At 44.1% G+C, this 27,204-nt stretch overlaps 1 protein-coding gene across 1 annotated transcript in view; it reads left to right on the top strand.

Moving 5' to 3' along the window:
- Positions 1-27,204, top strand: part of adcy2a (adenylate cyclase 2a) — a 175,350-nt gene that overhangs the window by 47,381 nt on the left and 100,765 nt on the right. Inside the window, exon 3 of the mRNA XM_067449225.1 lies at positions 25,745-25,906. Within this exon, the coding sequence (XP_067305326.1) occupies positions 25,745-25,906 (162 nt within the window). The remainder of the gene's footprint in view (positions 1-25,744; positions 25,907-27,204) is intronic.

Genomic DNA, 27,204 nt, shown 5'->3' with positions numbered 1-27,204 from the left:
AAATTGGCTAGATGTCTCTCTTCCAGCATCACCGACTTACATGTCTTCAGCTCAGCAAGGCGTTGCCTTTGCTCTGGCTTTGATTGGTTCTCTGGCGCCTGGCTCCATCCCCTTTTAAACCAGGCAATGCTTGGCTATGACTGCATTTCTTTGTCAGTTCCAGCCTGATACAGCACCAATAGCTCAATAATTAGAAATAATAAAAAAATAATTTGTTTGTTTGACCAATGGCAGATAGAGTGTTCATAAGATCTGTTTGATAAACAGTGGTTTTCATTGAGCAGTTTGATGCTATAGTGGCAAAGTGGAAAAAATAAAATATCAGAAAAATCTAAATTTCAGTGGTTTATTTGTTGTAATGCACTGTGATAATGTTCGTTTTTGGAAGGAAGGAAGAGGACAAGGGGGTCGGTTTGACTGCTGACGCTATCTTTATTTAAAACAAAACTCAGTCTCTTCACACTGCTTTGCCAGTGTGTATTTCTCTCAGTCACTTCCGGGTTCCGGTCAAACGTTCCGCTTCCGGGTCAACGTGTCTCACAACTCAATGTCCGTGGGTGTGTGTGTGTCGCGTCAGCAGTCCCTCTCTCTCTCCTCGGTCTCCGGTTCCACCGATGTCTTATACCCTCTCCGCGCTCATTACTGGAACGAGAGACAGGTGTTATTAATCTGCTTCCAACCCACTCACTTACCGCTCGTCCCGCGGCTCTCTCTCCCGCTGCAGACCTCGCTGAACCACGCCCCCCTTGCCACATACCCCCACCGCCCGACTCAGGCTGGGGAGCCGTCCGGCCCCGGGTGAAGGCCTGCTGGCACGGCTCCGTCCATTGGACCGTATCTGGTAGCCCCTTTCTAGTAAGGTCAGTCAAAGGGCTGGTGAGGTCCGAATAATTTGGTATAAACCGTCTATAATATCCCGCCAGCCCCAAGAACTGCCTTACCTCCTTTTTGGTCTTGGGTCTCGGACAGGTTGCAATTGCGGCGGTCTTATCAATTTGGGGACGCACCTGTCCATGACCCAAGTGGAAGCCCAGATACCTTACTTCCACCCGCCCAATTGCACACTTCTTCGGGTTGGCCGTGAGCCCCGCTCCCCTCAGCGACCTCAAGACCGCCCGGACATGCTGCATATGCCGCTGCCAATTGTGACTGTAAATCACGATATCATCCAGATAGGCAGCAGCATATGCGGCATGGGGACGCAAAATCCTGTCCATGAGGCGCTGAAAGGTAGCGGGCGCCCCGAACAACCCGAAGGGAAGCGTGACGAATTGGTGTAATCCAAACGGCGTGGTGAAAGCTGTCTTTTCTTTGGACAATGGAGACAAGGGGATCTGCCAATAGCCCTTCGTTAAGTCCAATGTCGAATAAAATCGAGCCGTGCCCAGCCGATCAAGCAACTCGTCAACCCGCGGCATTGGATACGCGTCGAATTTCGACACTGCATTCACCTTGCGGTAGTCCACGCAGAACCTGACCGAGCCGTCGGTCTTAGGGACCAAAACGATCGGGCTCGCCCAGTCACTGTTGGACTCCTCTATTACTCCCATATCGAGCATTGCCCCTAATTCTTCCTGAACTACTTTTTTCTTGTGTTCAGGCAAGCGATACGGCCGGCTGCGAACTACCACGCCCGGCTCGGTCTCGATATGGTGCTGAATTAAGTTGGTACGTCCCGGTAGGGGCGAGAACACGTCGGCGAACTCCGCCTGTAGTTTTGATAAATCAGTGAGTTGGGACGGTGAGAGGTGATCTCCCCCAGGGGCCAGCGCAACTGATTGTGCTTTGATGCTCGCCTCTGGCCCGAGATCATCCTCTCCCCCGATCACCGTCGCCAACAACACTGATTCCACCTCATTCCATTTCTTAAGGAGATTGAGGTGGTATATTTGACGTGCCCCGTTCCTATCGGATCGTATCACTTCATAATCGAGGTCTCCCACCTGTCGTGCGACCTCAAACGGCCCCTGCCACTTTGACATTAATTTAGAGCTCGATGTAGGGAGTAATACGAGCACTTTCTCTCCCGGTGTGAATTTGCGTAGTCTCGTACCCCTGTTATATGACCGGCTCTGGCGGTCCTGGGCTTGCAACAAATTCTCCCTAGATAGCCGCCCCAAGGTGTGGAGTTTTGTTTGCAAGTCCAGCACGTACTGAATTTCGTTTTTGGCCAAAGAAGGTCCCTCCTCCCAAGTTTCTCGTAGGACGTCCAGCACCCCCCGGGGCTGCCGTCCGTAGAGAAGCTCGAAGGGGGAAAACCCTGTGGAGGCTTGTGGAACCTCCCGCACGGCAAATAAGAGGGGTTCTAACCACCGATCCCAATTTTTGGCGTCTTCCTGTACGAACTTACGGATCATGGATTTAAGCGTGCGATTAAACCGTTCGACCAAGCCGTCCGTTTGTGGGTGATAGACGCTTGTTCGAATGGATTTAATGCCCAACAAACCGTAGAGTTCGCTCAACGTGCGTGACATAAACGCCGTGCCTTGATCAGTGAGGATTTCTTTCGGAATCCCCACTCGGGAGATTAGACGAAACAGTGCGTCCGCAACACTCTTCGCGGAGATGTTGCGGAGAGCCACTGCCTCCGGATATCGTGTTGCGTAGTCCACGATGACTAACGCAAAACGATGTCCGCGTGCGGATCGCTCTAATGGCCCGAAGAGGTCCATCGCAATTCTCTCGAAGGGGACCTGCATTAATGGAAGGGGGCGCAATGGCGCTTTTGGGGCGGCCAGTGGATTCACCAACTGACATTCAGGGCAAGACGCGCACCACCTGCGCACATTGTCATGAATGCCTGGCCAAAAAAATCGGGTCATTAAGCGATTCAGTGTGGCCGCCTGCCCCAGGTGGCCTGCCATCGGGTTAGAGTGAGCCGCCTGGAAAAGCATTTCCCGGCGATCTTTGGTACTAATAACTGGGTTGTATCCACTTTTGTCTGAGTGTCTTGGGTCACTCGATACAACCGATCCTTAATTATGGCAAAATAAGGATACGTGACGGGCAATGCGGGTTGGAGAGACTGACCGTCGATAGAGCGGACCTGCTGAAATGCATGTTTTAGGGTCTCATCTTGAAACTGCTCCAGAGGGAAGTCATCGCGGTCTGAGAGAATCAGTCTCTCGACCCCGCTCGGTTCCTCTGAAGCTGTTCCCAAGGGTCCCGTATCAGTCTCGCCAACCTGCACTCGCGCCGCCCCGTTCCTAGCCTTGTTCTCCCAAGCGGCATCCGCGCATAACAAACCCAATAACGCCGAAAAGGCGGGCCAATTCGTCCCCAGAATTGGCGGATGCCTGAGGTGGGGACTAACCGCCACCTCAACACTATGCTTTTTCCCCCTAAACTGTATCGTGACTGGGACAACCGGATATTCCACCACATCCCCGTGCACACACCGCACCTTAACCATGCGGCTTGTATCCAATGCCCCAGGCTGCATCAGGCTTTGATGGATCGAGGTTTGGTTGCATCCTGAATCCACCAAAGCCTGATATGTACCCCCCTTGATACTCACAGGAATTTGGTACTCTCCTGCTTGATCGGGGGTGGCCCGTGGGACGTTCGGGATCCGGATCATTGTTCCGATGTCCATCATCGTACACCGGTCCACAAAATGATCCGGATCACCGCACCGCCAACAGGCCAGCCCAGGCCTGCCCGCCGCCCCTGCGGCGGGGAGTGGGTTGGAAAATGAGCGCGGGGAGGGTGTGAAACCGGAGCCATTGTCGCCACCCGCCCCCAGCGGCCCCGCCCCCCTGGCGAAGGGTCGGGCGGCCTCGCCCCATTCCAGGGAGCGGATCCTCTGGCGGTGTTGCTCCGGGGTCCGACCGACCCGCTGTAGGATGGCCCTCTTGAGATCTTCGTACTTCAGGAGGTTCGCTACCGGCAGGTGTTGTGCGGCCGCCTGGGCTTCTCCTGTTAGTAATGGTATGAGGTGCACCGGCCACTGTGCCCAGGGCCAGCCGGAGGCCTCCGCGGTCTTCTGGAAGAGGTCTATGAAGGCCTCCGGATCGTCCTCTGGCCCCATCTTGTGGAGGGGCACGTGGACCGGTGCGCTAGCCAGCCCGGCGGCTTCGGCGCGAACCTCCCAATCCATCCAGCTCCGGAACCTCTCGCGGTCCTCTTGCTGGCCGCGGACAATCGCCTCGAAGCGGCGCTCTTGGTCTGCCCGCAGGTCCAGCATTGCCTGATGTTGGTCTTGGTGGAGGGCTGCGAGGGAGGTGATGATGTCCGCAAACGGCGAGGCGGAGGGCGTCTGCATGGCGGCGGCTCGGTCCTACTTCCTTCCCGGGTTTCGGCACCAGTGTGATAATGTTCGTTTTTGGAAGGAAGGAAGAGGACAAGGGGGTCGGTTTGACTGCTGACGCTATCTTTATTTAAAACAAAACTCAGTCTCTTCACACTGCTTTGCCAGTGTGTATTTTTCTCAGTCACTTCCGGGTTCCGGTCAAACGTTCCGCTTCCGGGTCAACGTGTCTCACAACTCAATGTCCGTGGGTGTGTGTGTGTCGCGTCAGCAGTCCCTCTCTCTCTCCTCGGTCTCCGGTTCCACCGATGTCTTATACCCTCTCCGCGCTCATTACTGGAACGAGAGACAGGTGTTATTAATCTGCTTCCAACCCACTCACTTACTGCTCGTCCCGCGGCTCTCTCTCCCGCTGCAGACCTCGCTGAACCACGCCCCCCTTGCCACATATACATATTGTGACGGGTCGGAGCACACGACAGACACAGGGGGTGTGGCGTCAGCCCTCGAAGAGGCATTTATTCACATCAAACACATAACTTGTTCACAAACGGGGAATTAACAGACACTACAGGGGATCTGGTGTCCTCGGGGCAACATTACATCGTCTTGGAAGGGTAGTGAGTGGACAGAATGGGTCCAGGAAAGGGGCGGGGTCCGGCGGTCGCACACGCTTCACCCTGGTCCAAAGCGTGAGGGGCAGCAGCTTCGATGCGGCGGCTCATCCTCTTCAGCTGCGGACATCGAGGGGAAGAGCGGCTCGGCATACCAGCCCGTCAGCGGCATTACGTGAGCACTTCCATCCTGGACGGCAGGGGAGTCCCTCCGCGCTCCCTTCATGGACCTACGAGGACACCAGCGTGCATGCACAAGGGGAGAGGCCGGCCTCCTGGAGAGAGGCACGCTCAGCACTTAACAGTGGCAGTGATGAGGCTTCATGATACTCAGGTGTGCCTCATCACTCACAGCCATTTCTCAATTCTCAGTAGTTTCAGCTCCCCTCCTCTCTCTATTACCCACACCAGTCGGGAACCTGGTGAAGGGCGGCGATTTCAAAAACGGGGTGGCGCTGATCATGTGGGAGAGGCAGTCGCTTCGTCACAATATACATCATACATTTTTGAAAGCTTTCAGAATTTAAAAACTTTAATTCTATCCCCAGCATGTATTAATTTTAAAACCACATACTTTTACATATATTTAGCAGTTGGGTGATATCCTCTTTGGATTTGAGCAATTAAGTTTCAGCATACATTAACTGACCAATATCCACTGTTTTAAGTTTGGAACCTACAGATGGCTCAACAATATCCCTATTCAAATAATTACCACTATATAAATAAAAACCAAAATGTGTCTAATATTAAGGCTGTCAAAATTAACGTGGTAATAATGCATTAATGCAAATTCATTTAATGCCACTAATTTTTTCAACGCATGATTAACCACGAATGTTCTGTTTGATCCGTGGTGTGGCCCATAGACGTAAAGGATTCAGCAGCAATTAATAGGGAAAGAAAAGGGTTAACAAAAACATTACTCTGAAACAAGTTTAGTTATAGCCTACATAAGCTACCATATGTTCTGCTTAACTTTTATTGGACTCCAGGTCGAAAAAAGTGATTTTTTTTCACTGAGCATATTCTCTGCAGTCAGGGCACGATGCACCGAAGCTCCCTCTCGCTCAAGTAAATCATTAACACCATCACCACTTACAGTACATGTTTTATTGAACTAAATACATTACAATCGGCTAAAATTAACATGCAGGTTACTTTTCTGAACAAGAGCGCTGTTCAAAAGGGAACGTGTATCTCTTAAAGGGGCCCCACTATATTCCTACTCATTACAGCCTCCTCAAGGTATGGTGTGGTACTGGTACGCTCCCAGGTCCGCATGACAGCTTTCACATTACCAATTTTCATACAAACTGTGCCCTGTTCTATTCTGTATTAAACTGCCAGTGTAAAAAACTCCCTTTATTTATATTCTTAGAATGAGAGAAATCACTGCTTATTTTGAACTTTTAAGCTTAGGCTTAAGAGACATTACCTAGTTAAAAAACTGTGAAATTTTTTGAAAAAATTCTCTGACCTTTGATACATATCTAGTCTTCATGCTCTGAGTATGCTTTCACTAATAATAAATGTACATTTGCATAAAGCAAGCATATTTGCCCATACCCATGTTGATTAGTGTCGTAAAAACTTGAAACATTAATTTAAGGTACCTTTAGAACTGATAAAAATGTGTGATTAAATTGTGATTAATCACGAGTTAACTCATGACAATATGTGATTAATCGCGATTAAATATTTTAATCGATTGACAGCCCTAATTTTTAGATGTGTGTGTGTGTGTGTGTGTGTGTGTGTGTAACATCTATATATAATGGTTTAACATCTTACTAATAGGTTCTATATATTAACTTCAGTTAATTACCATTGTAAGAATTTACACCATTTATGTTTTGATTTATATTCGGAATTACATATAATATTTGAATGTGCATACATTTTGGTTTGTTATTATATAATACTGTGCTACTAAGAGAAAACTGTTTACTGTCTAATTTCTTTTTTTATTGAATTAAACATAATAGCTTTTTAATTATCACACCCCTGTCTTGGGTTTAAGGTACATGAAACTAAGCAAAAGTGAGGATAAAACTCTTTCTTATTATTCAAAACAATGAATAATAAAATAAAATACCATCATTGATAATTTAGGTAATAAGTGTGTCCCAGTTAAAAGATAATTGATGGTGGCAAGTAAACAATAAACGTCATGACAAAACAGTTGATGATGGTACGCAGAGGGCTTTCTTCTTCTGTGGATATATATTATGTTTCCCAGAAGGTTTGATTTTCTTCAGATTTCGTAAAACTATGACATCATAAAATACAATGACAGGCAAATAAATAAACAGAGGCATACAACCTATAATAGAAAAATAAATCCAGGTATTGGAGGCTGCGATTGATCCACAACCAATTATAACCAACCAGATTATCACAGAGATTATCTTTCTAATTATGGCACTTCTCTTGTTAGTCATGTAGATGATGGGATGGACCACAGCAAAATAATAATCTCCACAGACAAAAGCCATGAAGAGAGGTCTACCAGTTATGATTAGTGATGATATGAAATTACAAATCCATTCAAATTCTATGTTGTGCCAAACCATTTAATTAAAGACACTGAATGGTAGGGTTCTTAAAAAAGAAAGATCAATAAAATTCAAATAAAACACAAAGTAGTCATTAGAGAAGTTTTTTCGGTGTCTTTGACAATGTTCCCGAAGTACCATGACAATGGCTGGTAAACCCAGGAGTAGGGTTGGGCATCGAGAACCGGTTCCAACTTGGAACCGTTTAAAAAATAACGATTCCATTGGAATCGTTTAGAAAATTTATTTTCGGTTCCGATCATCGGTTCCAAACGCGCAAGTTTTGGTTTCCATGGCCACCTGATTTGCTTGCGCGCCCGCTTGTTCTTTTAGCCATGGAAGCCCGGTAAACGGCGCTCTGAAATGTGGATTTATTTCACTTTTAAAAAGCCTGTGTCGGCACAGTGCAACTAGTGTTGTCAAAAATATAGATACTGAAATATCTGAAAAGATACGATAGCCTGCTCAGTTTCTACAATATCGATCCCAGCTGCGCCCTCCTCTCCTCTTCTTCTCTGACCAACAGCGAGTTGACGCGCAGCCGCATATTCTCTCACTCAGCCCGGTTACACGGCGAACGCGCGTTCTGCTGGACTTTTCCTTACGACAGCGTGTTAGTGTTAGTGTGTGTGATCGGTCTGAATTTCGCGCAGGATTGCACATAATTCTACGAATCCCTCAGATTTCAGGCTCACATCTGAAGCGCACACACACACTTACCGTAATAAAGCCCCCTCTGACATACAAGTGCAAATATTTGCTTCTTTTTCCAGCTTATTATTGGTCAAATACAATCAACCAAATTGTCAGTGCACATTTTGAAGAGTATTAATGTAAACACCGTCGTAAATAATTCAGGAAGAAATGAAGAATGAGTAACAGGAACAGTGTTCAGGATCCATGAGAGTGGCAGTTCTTAAAGGGACCGCAGTCATTTGTTATTCAAAGTCAAACTACAAAAAGACAAACGATCACACTGCTCTTGACTGATCAACGTGTGTAACTTTAATGGTTTTATATGAAACTGTTTAATTTTTTGCAAAAAAACATTATCCAATGTTATTTTAAATTTAATTAGCCACTTTGCAATTTTTAATTCAGTTTCTTACCTGCATGTTAGACCTACCTGAAAAAATAAAGCAGTCTTTCATTTATATATTTTATTCTATTTTATATGTGTGTGCTATTTTTTGTAATATGTTTATTTGTTCTTATTTAATTACTGTTTAGTCGTCTTTTTAAATTCAATTTACCATTCGAAATCAAGCTTACTTGTGCTGTGTGTAAGCTATGCAACACAATTACCCCGTTATAAAAAATACATTGAGTTAACAAATATTTGTGAGAGAATTTTAATAGTAATTGATCAATGTTTATATAGGAGACTTTCAAAAGACAGACAAAAAATAATAAAACGTTTTTTCCCCCGTGGTATTGAAAATAGCTTTGAATATCGATGTGACATGTTTTCACTCCACCCCTCAAAGAATCAGAATCGAGAATCGAAAAGAACCGGAATCGAAAGTAAGAATCGGAATTGGAATCAGAATCGTTCAAATCAAAACGATGCCCAACCCTACCCAGGAGTAAGCAAACAACAGAGAATCCTGACCAGAACAGTGGACCAATAGGCTGTTCAGTGCAAAAATAGTTTGCTGATAGTTTGGCTATATTTTAAAAATCTGATGAATTCTGTGGGGATGATAATGTCTCTGTCGACATTTTAGCACAATTTCCTGATCTGAAATAGAAAAGAAAACATCACAGTGAGACTTAATGTGCTAAAGTACATATTTTAATAAACAATTACAATGCTAAATACATTTTAGAACTGCACTGCACTGAGATTTATTCTAGAATGTCCATTCTACTAAATTTGCTCTATTTAACTAATCCTAGTGTCATCAAATTTCAACAATCTATTTAAAGACATTACAGTTTTTGTCTTACCTCAATGAAGTCCATAATAACTTGTGAATGAGAGAGAGAGAGAGAGTGAAAAGCAAAAGGTTTAGCTGTGAGGAATATGTGTCCCAGGTGTGTTCAATAATTATTCAAATACTTTCTGACGTATTGAATGTGGAGTTGCTATATCACTACAAAATAGACCTGTCAAAACAGTTTATACTGCAGATTCCATATCCATATCCACCAACCCACCAATGCGTATGTTATGCTTGTGCAATTGATCCATTTATGGTTACAAAACAAGTTAATACTGTGAGAGATTTGTGCATTAAAAAAGTCTATAGAAAATGTGAACAATCATTGATCATGATGGAACTGCTTACAATGGAAAGCGACTTAAAACTCTTAAAAAACAAATTTCTTTATATAAATGTAGGTGACAAAATCTTACACACCATGTCCATAAAAACTATGAACAGAACTAGTGACAAAGGACAGCCCATGCATCGGGAACAATTCTGACTTACTGCCGGCATTGCGAACCAAGGTCCTGTTCCTGTCACACATGGACCGAACAGCCCTAAGCAGGGGGCCCTGGACCCCATAATCCCAGAGCACCCACCACAGGATGACACGAGGAACACAGTTGAATGCTTTCTCCAAACCTCCAACACCCTCCGGTCACCCTTCTTGAAAAGAGGGACCGCCACCTTAGTATGTCAGTCCAGAGGTATTGTCGCCAACTCCCACACGATGCTGTAGAGGCATGTGAGCCAACACAGTACATCAAGTCTCTGGATGAAGAAAGATCCATGTGATCCAAGTCCCCCCAAGTCCCAAGTCCCCCCAAGATCCAAGTCTCTAGCTTTTACTGTGCAGATATACAACAGGTATAATGACAGACTGAAACTGAGAAACTCACACCAATAAAGTTTAAAATACAGTAGTTTGTTTCAAAATTCAGTTGTGTATTGTGCCCCCATAAAAAGACAACGGTGGCAGATAAAAAGTGAAAGTCATAAAGCTGATAATAACTGTCCACAGTGTTTTCTTCTTCTGTGAAAGCAATGTGGATGCTTCTGTGGATGCAATCCTTTGTCACCGGTTTTGTTCATAGTTTTTATTGACATGGTGTGTAAGATTTTGTCATCTACATTTATATAAAATGTTTTGTTTTTTAAGAGTTTTAAGTAGCTATCCATTGTAAGCAGTTTTATCATGATCAATGATCCTTCATGTTTTCTATAGACTTTTTTATGCACAAAACGTATGTGTGAAGCCGAAGCGCACACGGTTACGAGAGTACCTGTGCCCCAACTGTAGATGCCAGGTCTAGTTCATAGAACCTGACGAAGGTTAAAGGAGACGACCATCCGGCCGCGTTACAAATATCGTGGAGGGAAGCCCCCGACAAAAGTGCTTTTGAAGCAGCCATACCCCTGGTTGAATGCGCCCGGACAGCCAGTGGAGACTGCTGCCCGGCCGCCTCATAAGCAAGTGAGATGGCCTCGACCACCCACTTGCTCATCCTCTGCTTAGATACTGGGGCCCCTTTCTTAGGGGGCCCGAAACAGACAAACAGCTGATCAGTTTTCCTCCACAGGGCAGCTCTGTGGACATAAGTATCTAACGCCCTGACAGGGCACAGCAGATTCAATCTTTCCTGGTCTGACGTCGTGAAAGGAGGAGGACAGAACGCCTGAAGAGTGATGGGGCCCCGTGGGCTCGTAGGAACCTTGGGGACATAACCCGGCCTGGGATGCAGAAATGCTTTCACCATCCCAGGCGCAAACTCTAAACATGAGGGCCCTACAGACAGGGACTGAATATCTCCTATTCTCTTTAGGGATGAAATAGCCAAAAGGAATACCGTCTTGAGGGTAAGGAACTTATCCGAAACCTCCTCCAAGGGTTCGAATGGAGGCTCGGACAAGCCCCGTAAAACAATGGCTAAGTCCCATGCTGGGACCCTCGAGTGCATCACAGGCCTCAACCTTAAAGTGCCACGAAGGAAGCGTGTAATTAGAGGGTGTCTTCCCAAAGACACTCCACTGAAAGGGACGTGGAAGGCACCCAAGGCCGCCACGTACACCTTTAGTGTGGAGGGGGTCAACCCTGCCGAGAACCTTGCCTGCAGGAACTCCAGCACTGTACCAACCGGGCAGTTAACTGGGTCCCACTGGCGTTCTCTACACCATGCTGAGAAAAGTCTCCATTTCAAAGCGTACAGCTTCCTTGTGGACGGAGCTCTGGAGTGTAGGATGGTCTCTACGACCTCGGCCGAGAGACCTTCCTCTATGAGCCTAGCCCCCTCAGAGGCCAGGCCCACAGTTTCCACATCTCCGGGCGTGGGTGCAGGAATCTCCCGCCCGCCTGAGAGAGTAGATCCCTCCTGGTCGGAATCTCCATCGGAGAGCCTTCCAGGAGAGATATCAGGTCCGAAAACCATACTCGGGTCGGCCAGTTCGGAGCCACTAGAAGTACCTGGGCCCCGTCCCGGCGTACCCTCTCCAGAACTCCTGGAAGCAGGACAATCGGGGGGAAGGCGTACAGAGGCAGCCTCGGCCACTCCTGTACCATGGCATCCAGCCCCAGGGAGGCCGGATGGGTCAGAGAAAACCACTGCGGGCAGTGAGAATTCTCCGCCGAAACAAACAGGTCTATCTCTGCTTTCCCATAAACCTTCCAAAGGAGCTCCACCACCTCTGGGTGGAGTCTCCATTCCCCGGGCCTCGGCCCCTGTCTCGACAGGCTGTCTGCTTCCTGATTCAGGGCCCCCGGGATATATACTGCCCTGATTGACAGCAATTTCCCTTGGGCCCACAGGAGGATCCGATGTGCCAATTTGTCCAACGGACGAGACCTCAGACCCCCCTGGTGATTTAAATAGGCGACCACGGACGTGTTGTCTGTCCTGACTAGTACGTGGTGGCCCCTGAGGTCGGGCAGGAACTGTTTCAATGCAAGAAACACTGCGAGCATCTCTAGCCGATTTATGTGCCAGTGCCGCTGATGTTCCTGCCATAGACCCTGGGACGAGCGACCACTCATGGTCGCCCCCCAGCCCGTGAGAGAGGCATCTGTCGTTAGCGTTACGCGACGAACATGAGCCCCCAACACGGGACCCTGAGATAAAAACCCCGGGTTTTTCCACATGACCAGAGCACGTAGGCATCGCCGCGTGACTTTGATCGTGCGGAGCGGATTTCCCCTCGGGGAGAACCCTTTTGTTTTGAGCCACCACTGCAGTGGCCTCATGTACAGTAGGCCAAAAGGTATCACGTTGGACGCTGCTGCCATGAGACCTAACAGTTTCTGGAACTGTTTCACAGTGACGGCTCGGCCTAGCTTCTGTTCTTTGGCGGCTGCCAGGATCGATGCTATGCGTGTTGGCGATAATTGCGCCCGCATAATTACCGAGTCCCAGTTCACACCCAGAAAAGTGGTTCTCTGAGCCGGAGAAAGCACACTCTTCTTGGCGTTCAGCCTCAACCCCAGCTTCGACATATGGGCGAGAACAGCATCTCGATGCTGAACCGCCATCTGCTCTGTATTCGCTAGAATCAGCCAGTCGTCGATATAGTTCAAAATGCGGATGCCCTGCTGACGCAGCGGCGCCAGAGCTGCATCCACACACTTGGTGAACGTGCGGGGTGACAGTGCTAGACCGAAGGGAAGTACACGATATTGGTATGCCTCTCCCCCGAAGGCAAACCTCAGGAACTTCCTGTGATGTGGAAGGATGGAGACATGAAAATACGCATCTTTGAGGTCTATGGTAACAAACCAATCCTCCGATTTGACCTGCTCTACAATCTGTCTGAGTGTAAGCATCTTGAATTTGAGCTTGGCCACCGAGCGATTCAATAGCCGCAGATCTAATATCGGGCGTAAGCCCCCATCCTTCTTCGGCACGATGAAGTAACGGCTGTAAAAGCCCGACTCCCTGCTGGGAGGGGGAACCCTCTCTATAGCCCCTTTTTGCAGGAGTGTCTCTACTTCCTGTGCCATTACCAGAGCCTGCTCCGGGCCCACCTCTGTAGGTAGGACACCGCAGAAAGGAGGTGGCCGACTTCTGAATTGAATGGCGTACCCCCTTTCTACTATCTGCAGGACCCAACGAGATATATTTGATAGACGTTTCCATTCGTCTAGAAAATCTACTAAGGGAATCAGCCTCTCAAGGCTGGCCTCTGGTGTATTTTGAGCAACAAGCACAGTGCCCTGAAGCGGCGTACCGGCAGGGAACAACTGACTTGACTGCTCGGGGGCCCCCCGAAGGGGGTGCGGACCACCCTCGGGTGGCCCGCGGAGACCGACTGCGCCCCGGCATTGCGGCGGGGTTGGCAGCGCGGCCCCCCGAGGGTGCCGCAGGGAAACGGGTACCGTAGGCAGGGGTAAGCACCGTTTCCCTACGGGGGGAACCACCCTCAGCGTCCTGACGCTTCTGGCGTCAGGAACGCTTTGACAAGGCCTTCTTGGCGATCAGGACTGTCCTCAGATCAGTCCTGCCCCTCGAAGACCTCGCCTGAGAGCACCGCCCCTCGTCCCCACGCTGAGGGGGAGTTCGGGTGGCGACGCTCTGCTTCTGCTGCGCCCTGTGAGCGGAGCTCGTACTCGGCTTGGGCTGCCTGGTATCAGCGGCAGCCCCAGGGACCTGGACCCGGAGAGGGAGAAACTGCTTTAGCGCCGCAGCTTGTTTCTTTGACTCCTGGAACCTCTCGGTGACAGTGTGTACTGCGTCACCGAAGAGGCCGCCAGGAGACAGTGGCGCGTCGAGCAGGAAGCTTTTCTCCCTCTCCTTGATTTCAGTGGGGTTGAGCCACAGATGCCTCTCCGTAGCCACCAAGGCTGCCATAGAACGGCCAACACATCTGGCCGTCTCCTTGGTGGCCCGGAGAGCAAGATCAGCTGATGTTCTTAGCTCATTGATTACATCACCCCCCACTTCATCACGTCCATCTAGGTCCCTAAGCAGGTCAGCCTGATAAGCCTCCATTATTGCCATTGTATGCAGGCATGCAGCAGCCTGACCTGCCGCCGAGTACGCTTTGCCCACCAGTGCCGACGTTGTTTTTAATGGTCTGGTGGGCAAAGTCGGGGCCTTCAGGGACGATGCCGAGGAAGGCGAGAGATGGCTCGCGAGCGTCTCTTCTACCTTTGGCATCGCCCCATAACCGTAGTGCTTCAGCCCCATGATGTTGCTATAGACCGAAGTCTGAGGGCTGAACACACGGTATGACGCCGGTCTCTTCCATGACTTTGCCACCTCGGTGTGCAAATCATGGAAGAATGGCAGGCCCCGTCGCTGAGGTTCTGGAGCGCGAGCGGGCAGGAACCTTTCATCTAATTTACTAGATCTTTTCCTTCCTGCCTCAGATCTCTCAATGGGCCAGTCAATATTTAAAATTCCAAGCCCCGAGAAGAGCCGCTGGATGGAGCAGGTGAGGGCAGAGATAAGGCAGCGCCCGTCTCAAACCCCTCTGCAACATCCAATTGTGAACCCCACGACTGCAGCCTCCGCTCTGCCTCGGCAGCAGCGGGACCAGAGCCGCGGGGAACACGAGCCGAGGCACCCTCCTCGAAGAGTGCCCGGCGGGAGCGCAGCGTTCTCAGTGGCATACGCTCACAGTGCTCGCAAGCAGCCCCCTCGAGGGCTGCCTGGGCATGCTGCGCTCCCAAGCAGGCAACACAAAGATAGTGTGTATCCCCACTCGTGATGTAGCGTGGGCAGGGATGTACACACCTCTTGAACTGACTGCTTTCACTCGCCATTTCTCTATCTATTTATTTTCTCTTTTTTTGTAAATATAGGAATATTTAACAAAAGGGTGGAAAAACTCTTGCAAATAGACAGACAAAAACACCAAATAGACAGACAGGTTCACACAGATCGCTTGCTGAAGGCTCAGAAGCTAGTTCCTGTTTGTTTTCACGGACGTTTTATAGCTTCCGGTCGATGACGTCATCACACCGACGATCGATCTTTTTTCCGATGGAATGGTTCTACAGGCGCTTCACGACGCATTAACGCAGAGGCGTTCTCACAGCGTTTCGACGCAGCTCGAGTTCCCCGAAAGGGAACGGTGAAGTATCCATTTAAAAAAAACATGAACATGAAACACAACCAAAACACACTGTGACATTGTGACAACTCATGTATTTGGGTGGGGGTTTTTTTTCCCAGTGGAGGAGCAAGTTTTTGGATCATGATTATTTAGTTATTTAAATCTCCAGCTCAAAAATAATAAGATAGATGTGCTATAGTTGAAAGGGTTTCCTGTATTGCATTTTCTCAAAATGATTCATCACTGTAAAAATCACAGACCAACCCCTGTAAATGCTGAAAATGTGAATCCCCAGTGACTACAAATGCATTAAACCAAGTGGACTTTAGAAGACACACTTTAATATTTAATAGCTTATCTTTTTTCACCATCATCACTACATCACGCTTCAGAAAACATTGCATTGTACATTGCATCCGGTATAGGAATATACCACACTAAACTAATCAATTTGTGTTAATGAATGTTATAAAAAGTCGTAATTCAAAGTTTTACTTTGTTAGTATAAAGTTAACAATGTATCACAAATACATACAATTTTATGTTAGATTTACTTAATTTGAACCAAATTGTTTTTTCATTTACTTTTACGCAGACATTTGTTCATCTTTAATTTACATTTTTGCGTTGCATATACTACAATATGTTAAGTAGAGCATGCAATGTTATGAATAGATATAGTTTTGAGTTTAATATCTTTATAAGTAATAGATGTTGAGACAACATTTTTTTTTTCAGTGCAAATATTTATGATAACAGACTTTATACTTATTAATAGGAAATAAGTATAAGTAATAAGTAAAGTAGACAAAGTGGTCTACTGGAGGCAAGTTGTAGTGATGAACCCAAGTGCAGTTTATTAACAGCGTTAACAAATACAAATACAAAACAAAACTAGACTTGACTTGACTTGACTCATGAACGGACTTGGCTTGACAACAGACTTGAACTTAAAGACAGACTTGACTGGAATACAAACACTCACCAACAGTGGTTTACAGGGAACATACTCAACCGGGACCATGGCAAACATGAGGACTTAAATACACAAGCCCTGCATCCCAATTCGCATACTATCCATAGGCTACTAAATAGTATTTGAAAATAGAATTAGTATGTCCCAAATCGTAGTATGTTGAAAATAGTATTCCAAAGATTCCCGGATGTTTACTATTTCCGAATTCAAAGTGCGGATCATTGCGCACTCTAACAGCTGATATTGCCCTCAACCCATTGCGAGTTGGACGAGGATTCAATTAGAACTACAAATGCAGATAAAAAGTGCTAAAAAACTACAAACATGACGGATGAGCGAGTCCAATGGTTAAGTAGAGAAGTTTAGATAAAGGGGTTTGAGTGACCAACTATCACTATTTAACCTGACTAAAAGATATTTATTCAGTGTTGTCCACATTATATTTTACCTGCAGCAGCATTGTATACTTTTTCAATGACACGTTTGGCCATTAACTTTTTAAAGCATCATTATATTTAAACTGCAAACATATGAGGAGAGTCTCTGAATTAAAGACCCACAAATGGCAGATCATCAGATCGTGCGGCTATATTTCTCTCCAATACGGCAGGAAATGAAACTGAATGTGGGGGATTTGAATTGTGACGATGACTGACGGCAGTTTAAACTGTGATGAAATTCCCGTAACTAAGCGACAGAGTCCGTTAAAGATAACAAATTAGTGTGTCCCAAAGCTTGCATACTCTTTTGCTACATACTCAAAAGTATGTACTTTTTCTTCACAAAAAGAGTACACACTTTTAGGACGTAGTATAAGTAGGCGAATTGGGCAAATGACTAATGACTAGACAAGGAACACCTGTGGAGAATGAACAAATAATAAACCAACAATAGCTGTGTCTCATTTCAGAAGGCTGCGTCCTCCGGAGGTCGCATTCGAAGGGTGCATACGTCATAAGGCCGTCTCATTTCAAGAAAGTGAGTAGGACACTCCAAATCCGACTTTCGAATGCGTCCTTCTTTCACAGGATTTCGGAGTGTGCATGAGGTGTATCCTTCACGGCTGGAGATAACCCACAATTCTTTGCATATACGTTAATAACCGTCATATTTGTTTTAATATTATATGAAAAAACGGCACCACCGCCAGATATACATGCGAACGTAGGTGTTTGTGTTTAAATTAAGTAGTTCAAGCTTTTTTTCTTTTTTTTTAAGCTCTATTACCTCAAACAGATAGTTGTGGTAAACAGGATTAAAACTGTTTAGTGCATTTTAAATGTTTAGAACAGGACATTGCTGTCAAGACAAGAAACATTTCATAGTCATTTTCAAGTTATAAATAATTTTTATTCATATAACTGGTGTGAGAGCGCAACAAGGCTGAACTTGTTGGCATAGCAACGAGATACTTCCTGCCTGTGTGTCCTACGAAGGACGTCTCGTTTAATTCTGATTGAGGACACTCCGTATACTGTATCCTACACAGGACGTGTCCTCCGGAGGACGCAGCCTTCGAAATTAAACGAAATGAGACACAGCTAATGAACCAATGAGAAAATGACACAAGAACATAGAGGAATCACATGACTATGGATTACTTGACAAACCAGAAAATAATACAGTGAACATGGCAAAATAAGAACATGATAACCTGAGAACATTAACAAACCCCAAACACACTGTGACAGATCCCCTCCTATAAGGGCGGCTCCAGATGCCCAACAAAACCCTAACAACATTAACAAAACATCTAGGAGGGTAGTCTTGGGGGCAGGATGGTGGGCCAGGCCTGTGCAGCGGGACAGTACATTAACTCTGACATGACATAGACAGGCTTAGCAGGACATAGAAGGAGCTTGGGCGGACCTGGGCCGTGGGGTACAGGATGTTCAATGGGAAATGGTGGTGCAGGAAGTTCTTGGGACCATGGCAGTGCAGAGAGTTCATGGGAGCATGGTAGTGCAGACAGTTCTTGCATGGTAGTGTAGACATTTATAATTAGTTACATTTATATAGCCCTTTTCTGGGCACTCAAAGTGCTTTACATACAGAAGGGGGAATCTCCTCAACCACCACCAATGTGCAACATCCACCTGGATGATGTGACAGCAGCCATATTGCGCCAGAACGCCCACCACACCAGCTGATTGGTGGAGAGGAAAGAAAGTGATGAAGCCAATCAGGAGAGGGGGATGATTAGGAGGCCATGATGGACAGTGGCCAATGGGCAAATTTGAGGTTTTTAATATCCAAGGGGGTCAGGACCTCGGTTTAAAGTCTCATCCGAAATACGGTGCTCATTGACAGTATAGTGTCCCCATCATTATACTGGGGTGTTAGGACCCACAGGGTGAGCACCCCCCGCTGGCCTCACTAACAACTCTACCTGCAGCTACCTAGTTTTCCCAGTTGGTCTCCCATTTTCCGGACCCCCTCGAAAAAGAGATGGATCATCTCAAGGGGCTACCCTAAATAAATAAATAAATAAATAAATAAATAAATAAATAAATAAATAAATAAATAAATAAATAAATAAATAAATCAATCAATCAATCAATCAATCAATCAATCAATCAATCAATCAATCAATCAATCAATCAATCAATCCAGGTACTGGCCAGGCTCAACCCTGCTTAGCTTCAGTGGGAAATCGTCTTGGGCTACAGGGCGATATGGCTGCTGATATATGGCTGCAGTTCATCAGCGCATAGTAGTGCAGACAGTCCAGGAGGCCACAGAGGTGCAGCCGTAGTGGACTTTCCAAGGTACTCTCTGCCCCCCCTTCTTGGGCAGGACTATGGGGTCATAGCTTAGAACAGTCTCTGGATGTTGGTCAGGAGCTGGAGCCATCTCTGGACACTAGTCAGTGGCTGGAGCCATCTCTGGACGCTGCTCAGTGGCTAGATCCATCTCTGGACGCTGGTCAGTTGCGGGATCCATCTCTGGACAATAGTCAGTGGCTGGAGCCATCTTTGGACGCTGCTCAGTGGCTGAATCCATCTCTGGAAAATAGTCAGTGGCTGGATCCATCTCTGGATGCTGTTCAGTGACTGGATTCATCTCTGGACACTGGTCAGTGGCTGGAGCCATCTCTGGATGCTGGTCAGTTGCTGGAGCCATCTCTGGACACTGAGCAGTTGCTGGATCCATCTCTGGACACTGGTCTGCGGCTGGAGCCCTCTCTGGATGCTGCTTAGTGGCTGGAGCCCTCTCTGGACACTGGTCAGTTGCTGGAGCCATCTCTGGACACTGGTCTGGGGCTGGAGTCCTCTCTGGATGCTGCTCAGTGGCTGGAGTCCACTCTGGATGCTACTCAATGGCTGGAGCCATCTCTGGACACTGGTCTGGGGCTTGGGCCCTCTCTGGATGCTGCTCAGTGGCTGGAGCCCTCTCTGGACACTGGTCTAGGGCTGGAGCCCTCTCTGGACGCTACTCAGCGGCTGGAGCCCTCTCTGGATACTGGTGGCAGGGCAGACATGAAGTGAACGAAATCAGGCTTAGCTTGCATGGCGTGGAGGAAAACAGGCTTGGAAGGCATGACTTGAGCAAAATCAGGGCATGGAAGGCATGACGTGAGCAAAATCAGGGCATGGAAGGCATGACGTGAGCAAAATCAGGTTGTGGCAGGCATGACATGGACAAATCCAGACATAACAGTGGGGGATGAAGGCACTCTGATGTGATGGTACTGTGGAATGGCAGGGCTCCTCCTCTGCCATTCCTACAGTAAATGCTGAACCACTCAAAAGAAGGGCATGATCAATATATTTTTCCAGAGATAAGGGAGTATTTCCCCCAGGCAGCTGTGAACAAAGTGACTCATTAAGCCCAAATCTAAAAATGTTCTTTAGTGCCACGTCATTAAAACCAACAAGATCATACAGTCCACAGAAGTCCTGGATGTAGTCCTCAATGGGAAAGTTGCCTTAGCAAAGGGTTGAGCAGAGCAACAACTGCTGGGTTCATTTTTGAAGGTTGAGTATTCTTTAACAAAGGAGTCCACTGGAGGCAAGCTTTAAGAACTTATGTGCAGTTTAATATCATCCAAACGTGAACAAATACAAAATAAACAAAAGACCTGACCTGACTTATCTTGACTAGACACTTGGCGCTAGACACTAGACTAGACTAGACTAGACTAGAAAAACACTCACCAACAGCAGGTTACATAATCAATACTCGATAAGAACTATGCCAAACATGAGGGCTTAAATTACTTGGACTAATGACTTGACAAGGGAATCCTTTGAACAATGATCAAACAATGAATCAATGAGAACGTGACACAAGAACATAGGTGAATCACATGATTATACATCCATTCTTAAAATATAGGTTTAGTAATATATCGTATAAGGTTTGCGCTCATCAATTAAATGGTATTTACCCCATTATTTATTTAAACCAGATGCCAACTTGTGCTTCTCTTGGTAGATTGTGTTGGTCATTATGGAAATGATCTGGCTGGATAAGTGTTATTTATTTAATTATTTATTTTAATTATTATTATTTTACAGGCAAAATGGAGAAACCTTTTTGTAGAACCATATTGTTTTGTTTAGGTCTATCTAGAAATAAGTATTCTTTTTTTTCTGTTGATCTTATTGTGGATAAGACACTACATTTTGTTTTTATTTATTTTTAATTTTTTTGGTCTATTCTTACGTAAATCAGGATAATGATTCATGATCAATTAACTAATTACAAACGCGTTATTTAAATGCATATATGTCACAAAATCTCTATTGTATTTGTTTGTATAGCATACAATTCAATACAATTCATCAAAAAAGACATTATAATTTTCAATGTAAACAATTTCAAAATGTACCAACAAATGCCTCTATGGCTTTTTAATTTGACTATTAATCCCTCAAAAACATCTGTACAGTAATAATTTTTTAAGCTCAGTAATGAATATGACTATAAATCACTATAATTGACTATAAAGATAGACTAGGCATTCCAGTTTATTTCCATTCCATTTTCATCTCCTCACTTTAATTTTTTCTACAATATTGTGTATGTTGAGCTGACCTATGCTCTCCAGATACAGAACTGGCATAAGGACACCTCCTGAGACAATGGAACATATTGCAACAAAGATAAAAACGCAGTAGTAGATATCAAAACCTATTGGTAAATTGTGTCCAAATGAAAAGATAAGTGCTGGTGGCAGGTAAGCAGTAAAAGTCAAGACAAAACTGTTAATGATGGTACGCAGGGCCCTCTTTTTTTGGGGATGTATATTTCTTTTCCCCGAAAGATCAGGTTTTCGCAAAACTTGTAAGACTGATACATCACAAAAACCAATCACAGGCAAGGAAATAAACAGAGGTGTAGATGTAAAAGATGTTGTGATCATAAAAGGATTCATGACCATAAGAAATCCAAAACAAATGATAAACAACCAAATTATCATGGCAATTACCTTCCTGATAATGGCAGTTATCCTGCTGTTGATGTAAAGGATGGGATGAACCACAGCAAAATAATAATCTCCACAGACACAAGCCATGAAGAGAGGTCTCCCACATATGGGTAGTGAATATGTAAAATTATTAAAGTATTCAAAACCTGAGTTGTGCAAAAGCATGTAGTTTAAGACACCAAAAGGCAGGACAATTAGGAAAATAAGATCAATGATTGTCAGATTAAACACAAAGAAGTCATTAGTAGAAATGTTTTGTCGATGTCTTTGACAAAGTTTCCTAAGTACAACAGCACTGGTGATGATACCAAGAAGAACACACAATGCAGAGAGACCTGACCAGAACATGGGAACTGTAAAATGGTCACTGCAAAGCGTAAAATAGTTCCTTGTTCCATTTGTGTAATTTAAAACACTCTCATGTAAAGATAACATCACTAAATGCATTTCAACATGTGAATGTCCCGATCTGCATGAGAAAAGAAAGCATTTAATGAGACTTGTCCAATTACTTTTGATGTTAGACTGATCTGCTGAGAAAGATTAAATACAATACTTTTATTTATTTTTCTTACCTCAGTGATGTCTATAATAACTAAAAGGAAAGAGATGCAATGAGAGGCAACACGTCTCAGTCATGAACAAGGTCTGAGAGGTGTTACATGTACACATACAGGAATGACTTATATCCCTTGAATGTGATGTTTTGAATATGGTGCAATGTAACATCACCCGAAAAACAAACACTGCTCTGTCATACTCAACATCACTAAAACAAAAGGACATGGGGTGGAGTGGGGGTTTTCTCTTCATCATGACACCTGTTAATGGGATATATTAGGCAGCATATGAATATTTTGTCCTCAAAGTTGATGTATTAGCAAGCATAAGGATTTGAGCGAGTTTGACAAGGGCCTAATTGTAATGGGCAGATGACTGGGTTAGAGCATTTCCAAAACTGCTGCTCTTGTGGGGTGTTCCCAGATGGCATTGGTCAGTATCTATCAAAAGTCATCCAAAGAAGGGACATTGGTGAACTGGCGACTGGGTCATGCGTGGCAAAGACTCATTGATGATTGTGGGGATTTAAGGCTGGCCCATGTGGTCCGATCAAACTGACGAGATACTGTAGCTTAAATTGCTCTTTGACACATACCACCTACCTAAGCATTGTTGCAGACCATGCAAACTGTATTCCCTGGTGGTAGTGGCCTCTTTCAACAGACATTTAGTAAGGGTAAACATTTAATTGAAGAATAACAAATAAAAAAAATAAAAAACAGATATAATACAGATAAACAAATTATCAATCTTGAGGTGCTGAATATTTGATCCCTTCCCTCAAAAGTGCTTATTGTTAATCATATTATTACAGATCATAACTTAGATGTGCTATGTTTGACAGTAAAACTGCCTAAAACCTGAGGATTACATTACTTTAAATCCAGCTGAGTCCACCACTTTTTTTCTTTTGGCATTTTGATGCTTTATGTAATGTTATGTCATGTACATGTACAACATTTCTGCTGACTACTGTAAACAGGGAACAAGGGCTCCATACAGACTTAATCAAATAATTTGCTAGTACTGGTTAGTACTGATAGAGTTAGTACTGGCTGCAGATAAAGTCCTAATTGTTGTTGAATATTTTAATATCCATGTAGACAATGAAATAAGACGCATTGGGATTGGCATTTACAGACTTTCTAAATCCGATTGGAGTTTGGCAACACATGTCAGTACCCACTCATTGATGTAATCATACTTTAGAACTAAAATTGTCACATGGAATACATTTTGATGGTATTGAAATTCTGCAGCAGAGCGATGACATCTCAGATTATTATCTAATATTGTGTATACTTAATTTAGCAAAGGCTGCAAAGCCATCCCTCATTTCAAATATGGCAGGACTGTCACCACTACCACTTAAGATTGCTTTGTAAATAATCGTCTTCATCAGTTCCATCTCCTCAGCATCCCAAATAGCCTAGAGGAACTTGATGTTGGCTTTAAATCTGCAATATCTGCTTATTTTTCAACTCTCTTAGGAGAAAACGAACACAACTCTCTGCATTTACTTGATACAGTGGCTAAATTAACAATAAATAAAGCTTCAACTTCTGATGTTTGCAAACAGCACAGCTGTAAGAACTTTATAAACTTCATGTGCAAGATTGATAATATTAGGAAGATAACTTAAAAATAAAAAAATATATAACTATAAAACCACCTCATCAAATTTCCATTCTGTCACTGCTAGAGGGGAGGAAGAATTAAATTGGCTATGCTCAATAAATCATCTAAATCAACAAGATGTATGATCAACTCTATATCGCCTGAGCTGCTGAAAGAGATGCTGCCAGAGGTCATAGATCCACTTCTTAATAGGGCTGCACAAATTAATAGAATTTCTAATCTCGATTATGATTAAAGATGCCACTATTATGCAATCGTTCAAAGCCGTGATTACCAACAACAACAACAAAAAATCACTTATATTATTCTGCATGCTTAAGAGGTGTGTGTTTAGAGTATGTAACGTTGTGAGAGGTGAATCTTGAGTATTCAGCATAGGGTCTAGTGTGTACTTCTCACTTTCTGTTTTCTGTTACATGAAGCTAGCTTAACAAACTCTGAGTTTCAGAGTAGGTTAAGAGTTGACAAATCCAAAGGAATCCAACCTGGTTTAAATCAAGTTCAATGGTCTCTCAAAGCTTGGTATAAACTTGCACCGCACTGCATGATTACTGCTAATGCGCAAATTAAAGAACACAAACACAGCTGGATAATTTCCATAATGACCATCTACCAAGAGGAGTGCAAATTAGCATCTGGTTAAAGACATGCTTTTTTGGGCTGTAAATAATGGTGCAAATAGCAGTAAATTGCCTAGCGCAAACCTTAGTAAATCACCATGCATGATTCATTTAAGTATTTTCCTCCCAAATATTTAGTCTGAAAGGGAAACTCTTACAAATGCATATATGACAAGGTGAGCTGCAAAAATAACCCTGGCCACGCCTTTCAGTGCACATTTTTTTCATTTCATGTCTCTAGTAAATCCTGACAGTAGCTTTTTAATGCCAAAATAGGGTTTGCACTGGTGCAAGCTGTTAGTACTGTAAATCGAAAAATTTGAAGTTTGAGAAGGGAGCTCATTGGCTATGTTACATAAAGAACCCAAGTCAATTGTGCACTATAGATAATGGTGTGATTGCAAGCAAATTGAGTTAAGGACCTATCAGCCTGTGCCATCTAGAGTTTCATGACAGACTTTTGTATTTTTGAGTATGCATGTGTCACTGAAGGCTTTGAATAAATACAATTACTTTATATAAGCATAGTTAAACAAACACAATGAAACTCTGAACAACATATCAGTCATCATTCTTGACAACATTTCACCCACAAGATTGAGACCAAGAGACTAATAATGCTCCACCGAACCAAATCACATTGCACAGCTCACAATTATAAGGGAAACCAGGGCAAGTTGTCACACTCCAGTGAATATGTTAAAACTCCAGGGTAGGGTCATTTTTTATTTAAAATTTCTCTAAAGGCTCATACCTTGTCATGTCTACAAAAATACCTTCAAACATGCAGGTTGTTCACTGTAGTGGGTCATGTTTTTACACTATATGTGTGAAGTTGTCACAAAGGTAACAAACGCAAAATTTAGCACAAAACAAAGCACAATTTCAAGCCATTATTTTGAGCAACCCACATGGAACCTAATCAGTTTGAAATAGAATTACTTTGAAATATAAATAAAAAAGTTAGCTGTCACAACCTTACAAAACTGAGAGCACAGTTCACATTTTTGTTTTGTTTAGACAACTAACACCTGACATAACCAAAATAAAGTGTCATATTGTTTTATACAATGTTTTTAATGTCATAATGACTCTTGTTCTGTTTACTCTGATTCCAGGTGTCTTTCTTCTTGTTCATCATCTTTGTTGTATACACCATGCTTCCCTTCTCCATGAGGGATGCCATCATAGCCAGTGTGCTCACCGCATCCTCTCATACTGTTGTCCTCAGTGTCTGCCTCTCCTCTGCAGTCGACCAGGTGGAGCCCCTGGTATGGCAGGTCAGTGCTCTCCCGTCTGTCTTGCTATGTGCATGATAAGAGCTATGAGCTTTACCCTGTGCACCAACTGTTTACAAGCCAGAGAGGCTTTTTGTTGTTTGTAAATTGGATGCTTATTGTCATTTTCATAAAAAAAGCTTTTGGTGGGTTGTTAACATAATTAATTTTATACAATGTATGAAAATTACTGAGATGGCATCAGTCTCAATTAAGGTGGCCAGACAAATAAAAACGGGACATGGGGGCGTTTCTAGTTTAATGCATTATTCAAATACAATGCTTTCATCCAGAGGATACAAAAGTAGGAACATTTTAGTTTTGTGTATTTCGACCATGATGAATGTAATGCTGTGATAAACTTTGGTGTATCATATTCAATTTTGATTACATTAGGCCCTATTTTAACAAACTGAGCACTATAAACTGAACCTATTTTTATGGTCTGATGCACATAGTGCAGGTGCACTTAGGGCATGTCGGAATAAACCAGAGTCTAATCTCGCTATTATATTAGATATTATTTTACTGTGGTAACACAGTAAAAAAAAAATGGAGACATTTCTGAGAACAGCCCCAGCTGAGGAAGGCCATCCAAAAAATTTGAAAATAGGGACATCTGTTCACCCAAGACTAAATAGAACTATCTGTAAATATTAAATGAGAGTGACCTACCCTTGATATAATGTTCCTTATTTAGGCATTTTAAAATTTTATATTTACATTTTATATTACCAAAGTATTAAAAAACTAACCAAAATATACCAAAGCATTTTCACTTGCACATTTTGTTTCAGTCTCTTCTTATTTTTATTGTCATTAATTGCATTACATTTGGTCTCTGATTCCATTTACAATCAGATTGCTTGTTTAGAAAATCCAGAAATCTAACTTGCTTTTATTTTCAAATAAACAAGCTAATGTGACCTTTTAGTAAAAGGCAATTTCTGTGAAGGGCATACAATAATATAATGTATTTAACATTTTAAATTAAAATGTCAGAATTTATTTGAAAAGTAACCCTTAATGCAATTATAAAAAGTCAATGAATTGTACATCGCCAGTGTTTATTTCTGCATTCATAGCAAATGTTCCTGCCTTCAAAAACAAACAAACAAAAAAAAAAAAACCTACCTGACTCCCTTACAATTGCCAATTGCTGTTTCTACTCATTATTTCTCACATGGTCTTGATGTCTTTCTCTCCCTGTCATGCTATGTCTTCTGGGGTAGAGAGAGTATTGAAAGCTGTGCAATCTGTAACATCTGGAATGCCCCAGGCACAAGACTGAGAAGCACTTT

The sequence above is a fragment of the Pseudorasbora parva genome, chromosome 7 (assembly GCF_024679245.1).
Source record: "Pseudorasbora parva isolate DD20220531a chromosome 7, ASM2467924v1, whole genome shotgun sequence".
Lineage (NCBI taxonomy): Eukaryota > Metazoa > Chordata > Actinopteri > Cypriniformes > Gobionidae > Pseudorasbora > Pseudorasbora parva.
The sequence above is the reverse complement of the archived record's forward strand: the minus strand, read 5'-3'. Positions and strand labels throughout refer to the sequence as shown.